The sequence below is a fragment of the Anas platyrhynchos genome, chromosome 5, assembly GCF_047663525.1.
Source record: "Anas platyrhynchos isolate ZD024472 breed Pekin duck chromosome 5, IASCAAS_PekinDuck_T2T, whole genome shotgun sequence".
NCBI classification, from domain to species: domain Eukaryota; kingdom Metazoa; phylum Chordata; class Aves; order Anseriformes; family Anatidae; genus Anas; species Anas platyrhynchos.
In genome coordinates this window covers 17,920,773-17,933,978 of record NC_092591.1, presented here as the reverse complement: position 1 = coordinate 17,933,978, position 13,206 = coordinate 17,920,773, and the positions used below count along the sequence as shown (strand labels likewise).

The 13,206-nt window shown below is 36.4% G+C and overlaps 1 protein-coding gene across 1 annotated transcript in view; it reads right to left on the bottom strand.

The window, feature by feature from the left end:
• Positions 1-12,469: 12,469 nt before the first annotated feature.
• Positions 12,470-13,206, bottom strand: part of EFCAB11 (EF-hand calcium binding domain 11) — a gene marked incomplete at its 5' end in the record, with an annotated part of 58,530 nt that continues 57,793 nt past the window's right edge. Inside the window, one exon of the mRNA XM_005028622.6 lies at positions 12,470-12,569. Coding sequence (XP_005028679.6) covers positions 12,470-12,569 — 100 coding nt within the window. The remainder of the gene's footprint in view (positions 12,570-13,206) is intronic.

The window sequence follows — 13,206 nt, the reverse complement described above, 5'->3', positions numbered from 1 at the left end:
AAAACTGATTTTAAAACTCCAAATATGTAATGTTTCACCATTTGCTCATCTCAAATACAGGTCATCAGGAAGACCTGCTAAGGGCATGGCTCAGCTGAACAACTATTAAAAAATGGTGGTATAAAGGCATGGGAGATGAGAAGTCTTCAAGTGCGATACAGAGAACCACAGCAGGGGCTGGATGGGTCTCAAAGGTCATTCTCTCATTTCCCTGCCCCGTGGCAGAACCGACTGTACCAAAGTTTTTCCTGGCAGGTATATGTTCAGCTTGTCCTTAGACACCCCCTCTTAATGGGCACTTGACAATGTCTCCAGGTAATAGATCCTTACCAGTCACTCCCTGATCACTGAAGAGTTCATGCTTTAAAGAAAAATCTCACTTGCTACAGTTCTGTCACATTAGCTTCTGTACTATCAATGGATGTGAAGAAAAGTATTAGTATCTGCAAGTCTTCTGTGCATTTGAATAACGTTACTATGTCCTTGCTCAGTTTTCACTCCTCATTGAACAATCACAGCTCATTCACTCTTTTTGCAAAGATCAACTCCTCCACAGTCCTCACAGTTTTTAGGGCTCTTGCTTAAGGATCTCCCTCTTCAGGCAGTGTTTTTGACAAATGTCAATATACTGCTCTATAGAGCATGTATTCATATTCATGTTTAGGAAGGAACACACAAGAATGAGTAATATAAGCAAGCCTAGAAGAGCTTTCTTGATAGAAAATCCCATTCCACTGCCCAGCATTGCTGGAGGTCAAAGCACTGTCCACTTGTCTTTTTCTACCTGCCCTGACTTTTAAAGCAAGCTAAAGATGGCTCTGGCACTTCCCACTGTTCTGGAGGGACAAGGGTGATGCCATCGATTGTTATGACAAAGGGAGTTTTCCCATTTACTGTCACAGCAACTGGCTTAAGCTGTGACCACCTTTAAACCCAACTACTCCCTAACATTTCCCTTGTGTCAGGGAAGCCCTAGTAGTATATGTAAAATCGGGTGAAGGCTTGATACTGACACTTCATGCTCATAATAGACATTACATTTTTCAAGTCTCAAACAATTAGGTGTATTCCAGTCACACTTTCATTCCATTTGGAAAAATTGTTATTACATGCACACTTCTTTAAAGGTTTTGACAAGACATTCCTCTTTTTTTTTTTTTTTTTTTTTTAATATCAAGGTCCTAACAAATCAAGCAGGCTCATATTAAACACCCTTGTAGTTGATGTGTGGGAACAAATCAGTGCTTTCGTTATCAATGAGCAACACATCTTAAGTTGCACCCAGACGGTACTTGAGCAATTATGCACATATATTATCTGGCACACAGAGGCAAAACACCAAACATAGCGTGCCAACCTACTGCTGCCTGGGTGATTTCTTCGATAATACCAGAGACTATTTCACAGAGGTGAAATATTTAGGTTATCTGTTGATTAATTCAGGAAGGGGCATTAGTGAGTTTTGCAAAACCTGCAAAAATTTCAGCATACGTGTAGCTGGAGATAAGTAAAATCAGTCAAAAAACAGTGGAGTAGGAGGTTATCTCAGCAGGAAGAAAGATGGACTGAGTGTGCACCTGTTTCTTAGAGACCCTTTAAAGATGTGTTTGTGGAGTACTTTGCCTAATGGGATCCTGTGCAAGGATAGATGCTGCTGCAGTAAATATTCCTGAAATAACGACCACGAGTGTTGAAAGGAAAGAAAAGCTTTTATACTGGATTGCATGCAGTTTACAGCATGGAGGCTTTAAACATCATAAAAATACAAAGTTTAACATAACCCTATCCCTACATTGCAGGTAAGTGAATATAACGTATATTTTATATCATACAGTAACAGTGTAACCATAGAGTTAGATTAACTGTTATGCTCTGAAAAGTGACAATAAAATGATATTGCAGTGTTTCTTGTTTATTGGGCACCAATGATTTTTTAATCAAATATATGTTGTAAGTAAAAAGATGCTTTGTGTAGCTGCAAATCTTCCAACAAAACTTCCAGACCTGACATGTAACTAGATTACTGTTTTCATGCACTACCATCAGAACTCAAGACTGTGCAGACAAAATAAAATCTTCACTGACATCTCTGACTTCCACTGACTATGGGTGGGATATTAAAAATGTCCAGGGGTATTTCTCTGCTGTGGAGACCTCCCCAGTTAGAAACAGCTCAGAAGTAGCTCAGATAGAAGTAACTCAGATATTGAAAGCAGTTTAGCTTCAACTACTTTTCACTGACATGAATTAGCTCATGCATCATTTTACATGCTGTGTCAAGCCCCAAGGTATTCAGCAACGTGTGGAATGACTTCAGTGAGGTGTGCAACTTATTTTCATAGACACTTTTGAAAACCCCACTTTTACCTTCACTGGTCCCTAGGTAGTCTTCCTGCACATATTGACTTTGCATCAGGTGAAATGGATTACAAAAAAATCCCTTGCACAATTAATAATCTGTTATAACTATGCCCATGGAATAAAAACATATCAAAGGAAAAAAATAATTATTCTCATATGAAAATCACACTTCTCGTTGTTTGTATATTTCCTCCAATATTTTAAGCTCATATTTGTGTAATTTTCCAAGGTTTTCTCAATTCTACTGACATCCTCTGGTCAGTCTGACACAACACTTCAAGCTTGGCATTTAGAATCAGACTGGTTTGGGATGAAAGGGTTCTGTGGTCCCTCTTGATACTCCTTAGACTGCTCCTGGCTGCATCACTGGTGCCCACGTGAGACAACAGCAGTGGATAACAGTCCTTAGGCTGTACGAGGCTTGGTGGTCTCCAGGTAACATCCTTGATACGAACCCCTGGTAAGTGGCAGACTTCCCCCAAGAGCATATCGGGAAATCTCAGAAGACAGTCTCTTACCACTGGCACCCATTGCTTTTTCCTACTGGGACTGGTTGTTACGTGGGGAGCAGGCTGGGCTGTCTCACTCAGCTCCATGCCCCTGTAACAGGACTTTCCTTTTCCATCTGCAGAGGAGTGAAGCAGTCTGCTTCTGGACCTGCTCCAGCTCTGTTGTTCAAAACACTGTCTTTACTAAGTCCCCATCAGTATTTCTACTCTACAGTCAGCAGGACTGTTTAAATATAGTAACCTATTTAAAACTTTTATGTAGCAATTTTATTAACAGAAGTTTAAATCTTGTTTTATATAAACTAAATTCATACTGTTGGAAAGTAAACAGAAAAGTTAAGTCAAGAGGAAATTGAAGTAGCTCATTTACAGTATGAAGATTCAGTGTTTCTCTGGAAAACAAGACAAAACAAGACAAAAAATACAATCTGCTTAACTCAGCTTCAGATCCTCCTTCAGGGGAATTTTTAGGTATGCTTCTCAGAGATATACATTCAAAGGGTCCTTATATTAACTGAGATTTAATCTCCTGGAAATCTCCCCTTTTTCTTGTAATAACAGGATGTCACGTCCACATCCATTGTGTAACAGAAGGAGTGAAGAAAACCTCTAAAGTGAGAGATGGAAGATAGGTACTTCAATTATGGTCAGACACTTCGGAAGAAGTAATATTTGCAGGAATCTGAGATGTTCTGCAAAGGCTCTCAGAGAAGCCCACAACTTTAAACACAGAGAAAGTTACATAAAAATAGCCATGCCTATGATCTTCATTTGTTCATTTTATACCATTTGAGAAATATAAAGGCATGTTCAAAAGAGTATAAATTACATTTACACTCATTCTAAAATCCCTTTGCAGTGTGAGAATGACATGAAAAGGCCTAAATATAAATAAGAATTGCAGATCATGCAGGAGATAATACAGTACTCAGGCAATAAGGAATCACAGGACAGCACTATACTTACGTCAATCAACACATTTTTTAAAATCGGATCTCATTAAATAAACTTGATATGATTTTCCTATGAGATTACAAGTCTGGTATGTCAATGTTGTTCTGATATGACAGTCTCTGTGAGGCATTTCACTCAGTACTAAATAGCATTTGGATTTTGAAATTACTGTATAAAAGCAGCACAGCATATTCTAAAGGGATTCAAGTGCCCAAAAAACCTCATTGACAAGCTTATGAGAAATCTTTGCTGAATATATGTGTTCAATTATTTTCTGCATTGTGTATTTCTATTTTCTGGAAGACTAGTTTTGTGATCTTTTTTATTAATATGCTATTCTTTAATGATTGTGTTCATTCATTAGTTAGGTCATTTTCTTCACCATGTTTAAAATGATGCAATACATGAACCACATCAAGCACATCTTTGTGAGATCCAGGGACATGACATTGAGAAAAATGATTTTCTTGTTTTCAGCCCAACTAAATAGAGGTGTTGAAGTAAAATCTAACTGCAGGATTTGTCCAGTCCTTCTTCTGCATGCAAGCACATCCTTGGATCTTTCCAACTTTTATACCAACATCCCTGTTAAGAGCTATAGCTGTGCTGGAAGTGCTAGGAAAGTCATTTAAAAGACAGAAGGTGTAAGTGAGAGCAAAGTTGCCTCTGAAGAATTTCCTCTGTTAGCACAAGACTGTGGCACACCATTAATTAGCAGTTAAAATCTAATCTCATTTGTACACTTTCTAAAAAAAAAAAAAAGAGCTGTATAAGAACATCAAATGACATATCTATATGAAGGATCATACATACACTACGAAAGCCTTGGACTGTTTACATTTTCTCATGACACGGTCTAGGCTTTGTTTTGTCAGTGATGATTGGAAGGGTCTAAGTCATTTCAAGTTTAGCATTAGTCTGTGCTTAACAGTTCCTGTAAAGTAAATGCTCTGTTTTCTCACAAGTCTTCAAGATAAGTGGTGTCCCCTCCAGCTTTCTTAATTCAGTGCCTCTGGGGCAACACAAGGGGACTGAACTGCGGGTAGCATCCTGGCTTGTGCACTCTTTCTGAATGGCATCTCCCATCAGCACAACTGGAGACAGGCTACGGAACTAGGTGGACCATGGACCTGGCCTCATTGGGTATTTCTTCTTCATCAGGAGTAAGATGCCTAAATTTCTTTATGTCCTTCGGTCTATGTACACCATTTCATTTTAGTTCCATACTGGAGTTAGAAAATTGCCATAGAGAACAGGGAACTGCAATAATGAATCACCGCGGTAGAGAACTGGCACAAATCAGAGAGCTACAAATGTTTTCTTTGTTATCCTACTGTTCTTTTTGCCATGACTGGCTCTCAGCAATAGATACGATGTGATTTCTCACCCTTGGCTTACAGTCCTCCATTCTGTACACCTGAGAATGTCTTTTCCTGATCTAAGTTTTATTATATCATACCAGCTTGTAGACTGTGACAGTTTTCATAATTATGAGCAAATTATTATAATCATGTCAACAATGTAATCATAGTATCTAACTAGTCTTTGTCAAAGGCACCTAATAAGTTTCAGTGTTTTTTTTTTTTGTTTTTTTTTTTTGTTTTGTGTGTGTGTGTGTGTGTCTGTGTGTTTTTTTTTTTTTTATAAATCCAAATGAGTCACTTTTCTTAAGCCCCAGTAAATTTAGGTGATTTGCTCAGTTTAGAAATCTGCAGCTGTTCGCATGGGCTGCTGCATATGGAGAAAATCTCTCTAAGTAGTCGTCTCTGTCTCATCATGTGTCGATCATATGATCACATATACCCAGGTTGTGGCCCTGCATAAAGGTTGGAACTGCTTGCCTAACACGGCAGGTTAAGGGCAGGAGATTCTGCTCTGATCTATGACTTGTCTTATTTTTAAAGTTCTTTTTAGTATTTATTCACATGTGGTGTCTACTTTTAAAATCTTAAATATGGAGGCTGACGCGTGCAGGATTTTCAAAGCCCCATAAGTAGTTAGTGTAAGGACTGTTAGATTCCAGAAGCTAAGAGTTGGGTGCCTCAACAGTTTTGCAGATTGCAAGAGCCATCTTCCTATTTATGTAGGTGCTTAAATATTGCAAAAAATATGACTTCTATTTTTTATTTATTATTCATGATATATATTTTTTATGATAGTAAAGTTACATAATGTATGACCAAAGATAATGGAAAAAAATAAAAAGAAATCTAACCGGTTCCTAATATAATTTCTGAATTAGCTGTGCTTCACTACTGAATCTTCAAATTATTGTTATGAAAGCTATAGAACATAAAATGGGAAATATCATTATGCTGCTATATAAAGCCACGGTTATTTCCACAATTTCAGCACTGAGTGCAGTTCTAATCATCTAAAAAAGACTATAGCAGGACTGGAAAAAAAAAAAAAAAAAAAAAAAAAAGACAAAGAAAAGAGCAAGTATGATTCAAGATGAAATCACTTCTGTAATACAGGATGTAATAGCGAGGAGTTGTAAACCTCTGATTGATGGACAAAAAAGAGCAATATAGCAGCCCTGTTGCTATATGGTTAATCATCACTACTGCCAACTGTCAGAGGCTGGACATTGGGACAGGTGCGTCTTAGGTCTGTCCTGTACAACAGTTACAATTTTCTAGAGCTCAGCTTAAGCTTCAGGACTCTGCTTTCCATCTTCTGCACAGTGAAATCTTGAGTCTCTGTCCAGATGATGCTTCTGGTTTCCACCACCTGCACTATTCTGCAGTTGTCTCTGTAGATCTGACTTCAGGGCAGTATTAAAATCTGTCCACTTCCTTCCCCCCACCCCCCCCACCCCCCCCCCAAAAAAGTGGAAAAATACCAAGAAAAAAACAAGCAGCCCTCCCCCAGCACCCTCCATTGAATTAATTAAGTCAAATCAAGAGCCTCTCAGAGAAAAGAAGGTTTAAAACATGCTGCTAATATATTTGCTAGTTCATCAAGGGGTGACCTATCTTCCAAATGGGGACTTGGAAAATCTGGGATGCTTAGGGTCTTTCTTCAGGGCTGCTCTGTTTGTGTACAGCATATCAGTTCTGGAATAATGCTTCCCTCTTCCAATACACTGTCAAAATAGAGAATTTCAAGTTCTTCAACCAAGGCCTTTTAGACAGTTAAATATATCTGCGTGCTGCTTCCCCAGCAGAGAGAGAGTAAGTAGAACTTCAACTGACTTGTTATTTGTACTCTTTTAACACTACAATTTCATATTACTAATTCTCAAAATTGCCCTTAGCCAGGAACAGGAATGTTAACAAATATATGACACTTACAAAATTAGTACAATGTTTGACTATGACATGATGCCATAGCATCTGTTACCTCTCAATATGTCACTGAGTATTTCACAATTATTTAACATCTCTCACAGCTTTCTTCTCCAAGAAAGATTAAGTATTCAAAGTTCTTCCCTTTCCAGCATAAATGTTCTGCAGCTTCTAAGGTTTTCTCAGTAGAGCCACCTTATATCTTTTAATGCAGCAATTCATCCTAAGATGTACTGTTGTAAATGTCTTACTTTTCTATGAAAAAAACTAGTTTGTAAGCCATATTTATCTACATTCTTCAACATTTTATTGTATTTAGTAAAGCTAATAGCAAAAGAAACAAAAAAAAATCAGTTTGCATATTAAATCTACTTATGTTAGAATAACTTTAACAGAATTATATATTTAAATGCAAACTCAACTGGACATTTTGCAGTGCTCATAGAAGTACTCCACCTTGCTGTCAGTGAGATTTCATCTGATTAAGGCTGAGATTTTCACAGTAGCACCCAGCTCTTTCTGGCTAAATCTACATTAGCAAATATTTCAGTGCAGAAACAGTTTAGTATTTTGCTGACATTGGTGTTGAGGCTCTTACAAAGTCGTTCTCTATTGGTTTAATCATAGTTCTTTAAGATGAGTTCTCTGCTGGCCAAGTTGTGATCAAGAACTCCGAATCCTTCCTCCTAATACTGATTGACAGTCAACTGCAAATTTAAAGATTTGTAGGCCATTTCATCATTCCTACAGCATGAGAAGCCCTTCAGAGCATGGTAGAAAGTCTTGACCATTCTGCATGTCTGCTTGATATATGCTGGAAGATGTCGAGGACTTCATGGTGTTGCAAGTTAGTCACTCATTCAGACTCATGTATCTCCATTAGGTATTGAAGCATATTTTCGGGGTGCCTGAGTGGACTCCTAGTTTATTTTCCATCAAAATGAATCAGATTTGCATGCACCACAATGGCTCTGCAAATTGGACTAATATACAGAAAGTGGGGAATTCCAAGGGATTCACTTCAGAACTACTCCATGTTAATGCATGTGCAACCTATATGGGCTGTTCTAAAATTCATCACTAATTTTCAATTTCTTGCAAATAAGAAGTTCAGATAAGAGTCCTTAAAGAACTATGATTAAACCAAACAACCAAACAACTAAACAAACAAAACAACTTTTCCCTTATGTTTCTCGTGGGAAAATGGTGTAATGTATTTTCTGAAATCATTATTGGCTAAAAACAGGTCTTACTCTTTTTCCATTTGGGTAGCTGTCCATTCAAAGAACAGTGTTAAGGAATTAAAGCAGGGATGGAGCTGTAATTCATACTAATTTTAAGACAGCATTTCATTGCCAGAAAAGTATAAAGCTAATATGTTATAGTAAATGAGAGTCATGCCAAAGCTTTTCTTTGAACTGCGACATTTTGTGTGTCAGTTAGTTACTGGGTTTGACTTGTCAGCCACCACCCACCCAGCTGATTAAAGATAGAAGACACAGTAACACTGCCACAAACCTAATGTACTATCTTTGAACTAAGTTTTATTTTGGGAACCTAATAGGGACATATTGCATATTCTATGACGTGCTGCACATATTTACTTTTGGAGTCTTCTGATTACTGAATATATGGATAAAATATTCACCATCTGATACACCGGAAAAGGAAACAAAAACAAAAACAAACAAACAAGCAAACATCTCAATGAGGAAAATCTTGGTAGCTGTCTCAGTCCTCAGAATTCTTTTTCAGTCAAATCTCTCCTGCATTTCGGTATGCTATGCTACCAGAAATATCAGGTTGTCCAAAGACCATAGTTCAACACCTGCTCATTTCATCAATAAAATCATCCAAATCCTTTAAACAGAAATTACAGATTACTAGACTTCAAGAGCTCTAGTGACTTATAGAAGCCCCAGTAGAACAAAACAAATATATTTTGAAAGTATGGTTATATAATCTGTTTATTATAAAGTGGCAGCGATAAACTAAGTGCACAAAGTATCCATTTGCAAGTAATTTGAACAGATGATCCCTCATTTGAAAACTCAAGAAAAATAAATAATCTTTTCATGGGTATTTTTAACAAGCAAATCCTGCTTGTTAAGTAACTGAGGTGTCAGAAAACAAACAAAAAAATCTACATAATAGGAAACCAAATGTGCTTATAAACTTGAAATACAGTACAGCATTCTGTTAAGTCCTGAAGATTCACCTCTGCGCTGTTCCATTGCATATATGAATAATTACTTGTTCCTTTTAAACCTAGGGCTCTTTAACTACTGCAATTCATTTTTTCAGTGCTGGAGATTCAGTCCCAATTTTGTACCAAGGATTCTGCCAAAGAGGGTAGCCATCAAACAATTTTTTTTTTCTGGGTTCGTATTATCATCATCCTTACATGCTTGGAAGTGTTGCAAATAAGAATGTAGCCTGTTAGTGAGTGTACAGTCCTTTTTATGTCACTCTAGAGTTGACATGAGTTGTCACTGACATGAGTTGCAGCTTGCGATCTAATACTGATCATAGCTCTTAGCTCTGCCAGTCCTTTCATGTGGACCAGAAAGGGAGCTGTTGTATCAGCAATAGAACACATACAAAAATGCAAAGAGTATGGTCTCTTTCATCTGATAGTTGAGTAGCTACTGCTTTTATTGTTTCCCAAATCATTAGTGAGAATAATCCACCACCTAACACACCTACTAAATGTCATTCCTAATTTTATCAATGTTTGTAGTGACAGCTGAAGTATTTCTGCAGTTCACTAGTCAAAACCATGATAAACACTAGCTAGTAATTAGTCTTTATTCAACTATTCGGTAGGGAGAGCACCACCAGAGTCTACTCAGTTCCACTCAACTGTGATCATCTGCAATTTCTTTCCATGGGTTCTCATGGGAGGATAAACAAAAACACTTAAGAACCTTTAGTAAAGTTCAGTTCTTTCCTAACAAAGAAAAATAAAAGCCCTTTAGCGACATTGTAAAATAATTTTGTTGGCCTTTGCTGGAGATAATTCAAGTTCATGGTAACTTCTGAGGTCCTTGAGAAAATAAGGATTGAGAGCATATGGACGTAAAAGAAACAGAACCCCTTTTTCTCTAGAGTTCCTTCATATATACATTTTCTAGACATATTTCTTAGAAGGAAAAGCATACAAATACTTCAATAATCTTTAATGGTCTGCAATAACCTTTAACAGAATATTATTCTTGTATGGTACAGAGTTTATAAACTGCAAATATTGTCAGATATTTAGATAGCAAACCACAGTCAGTCTACAAAGACAAACAAGAAGCTATTGACTTTTTAATGGCTAAATGGAAGCTAGTAGTAAAAATGAGATTTCCAGCAGATGGAAACTTCTCAGATCAGCGGCCCGTTATGAACTAAATAATTACTTTGAAATAAATAAAACAATAAAATGATATATATAATAATAACATAATAGTGCATGGAATTAGGATTTAGGAAATGCACAAGGACTGGATACCATAGTCAGTAGACTGAAGTCTATTGACCAAAAAAATAGAATATAAGTAATAGCACAGCAACCCATCATACATTTTTTCATGAATGTGTCTAGACCTGTAACAACTGTCCCTGTGGGATAATAATTCAATCTTTTGTGTCTCAGCAGAGACAGCGATGATACTGCTAATTAACATCCATGATGACGGTTCTCTTATGAAAACGTTCATCTATTGGGAAATAGCATTTCTAAGGCAAACCCCCAATCTATTAGCGTGTCTTGCCCTCACCTTTCAAAGATAACACCAGTCCTCTTGCACTGATTAGCACATAAAGCATGCTACTTGAGTTACAGCTCATTTCATCTAATGGATATCTGCTTCTTATATATAGAAACAGATACATATGCTGATATATTCAGCGCCTCCAATTTCCTCCCATTATTTATGTACTATCTGCCTTGGAATTAAAAAAGATAAAGATTTTACTTTATGTGTATGTAGTAAGGTGCATATGTGTAACAGGAACAGAAAACAGAGACATTATTTTATAAATACTTTGCCCATGTATTATATTCTGGCATGTCTCACTAAAGGTAGGAAGAAATTGGAGACTTCTCTTTTGATTTACGAGTAGAATCTTTCTCTTACTGATCATTATTATTTGTTATTTATTTACAGTAGTATTAAGTGCATGCTGCAGTCCATAAGGCCTCATGAAGAGGGGATTGCTTCTGGACAGTTTCAGCAGAAATCTCTAATCCAAGCAATTTAACAACTGGCAGGTAAACAGAAATAGAGCAACAGAGTGGAACATGTGATCAGAGATCAGTGCCCATAATGAAATCTCTACTATCTATTACTACTAATATGAAAACAGAAAGGCAGTAGGAAGTAAAGGATCACAGATAAAATAAATTGAATAAGAAGGATTTATCTCACTACAGCACAGCTTGGATGGGTGTACATAAACTTAGAGCAGGCAAGAACATCTCCATAAGCAGTTACTGGATGATAGAGACAGAGACAGAGAGGAAGGAGGAAGGGAGAGAAAAGGGAAGAGAGTGGTGTGTACACCGTGACAGATTCTACCTTATTTTTCTCCTCAACTCTTGGAAAATTCTGGTATTACTAAAGCATATACATCGAACTTTCTTCACTAAGAGTCAGCTGAAGGTTTGAATACCTACTGTTTTCAGACTGCCAGATTTAGGTCCATGACATACACTTCCAGATTTATTTTTATCTCCATTAAAAAAAAAAAATCAAAAGAAAATAATATTAATGTTTACTTTACTTCATTATTTTTATTATACACACACAGGTCTCCATAATAGCTCAGAAGTAAATTTGATAGATAGTTAACAAATAAATGCTAAATTAAAAATGAGGTGTAATATTAAAAATAAAGAACAATATAAGAAGGGGAAATAATAAAGGAAAGACAAATATACTACAGATTAAAAAAAAAAAAAAAGACATTATCCACCATAAATTTATCTGCTTCTACATGTGTGAGGTATTGTGGTCTGTTAACAAAGGACTTTGAAAAATCATGCAAATAAATTTCACAGTAATTAGGATTCAGTTGGTCCTTTTCCATATGTTGTCAAAACCAAAAAGTACAGAGTTTTAGTCAGTTCCTAACTAGGGTGACTGGGAATCAATTGAGTTTTCAAATATTTTAAGTATTCTACACACACATACACATGTAAATTAATACACCCAACTTGTCAACAGTAAAGCTTCAAAGGCTGTTCTTCAGAGCTACACTTACAGTCAAAGTTCTTAAAATGCTGGCTGAAACAAATGAAGTTTCATTGATTTTTAAATAACTTGAGATCTAAAGTTTTCACTTTGTCTCTTCACTAGAGACTATACTTTAAGCAAAGTACAATAGTGATCCTTCATCTTGTCCATACTTCATTGCAGATTCAAAGTCTTTGAAGCTGATGCAACCATCAGAATCCTGATCAACCTCTCTATAAGAGAAATGAGATCTGGTATCTAAAACCTAAAAGACATTATGTAAAACAGACATTATACTTAGCTGTAGATATCCAACACCAATATTGTTTTGAAGAGCTCAAATCCTACCCATTTGAATTCTATAAAAAGAATTAATCAACTAAAAATGCTTTTTGTGTAGTATGTCTCATATGTAGATCTCAAAGCTTTTCAAAAAGAACAAGTATCATAATGTTTATTCAACATTAACCATTAGTGGTAGTATGGCAGTATTCCTACTATACTGCAGTATGCAAAATGGATGCATCTTCTACATAGATTAAATTGAAAATTCCAAAATAATCCATGCTGTTTAGCAGAGGCAAATTTTATTATCCCCTGAATACCCTGGAAATTTCAAAGGGATTCTAGACCCTGTAGAAGTAGTACACTGTCTCAGTTTTAAAGAAAGCCTCACACAAAGGGATGGGATGTTCTCTTCTGTAAGATATCCTTATTCTAAACACACTCTTGAGAGAACTCTATTAAAGGTAGAAGAAAATAATTTATTTACAACACCTTCAAATATGAAAACAGTTCAAAGGGCTACAAGGGCTGATAAAAGAAAACAGAATACTGCTTACATCTGTCTATCCTCACTTCAATTGCAAG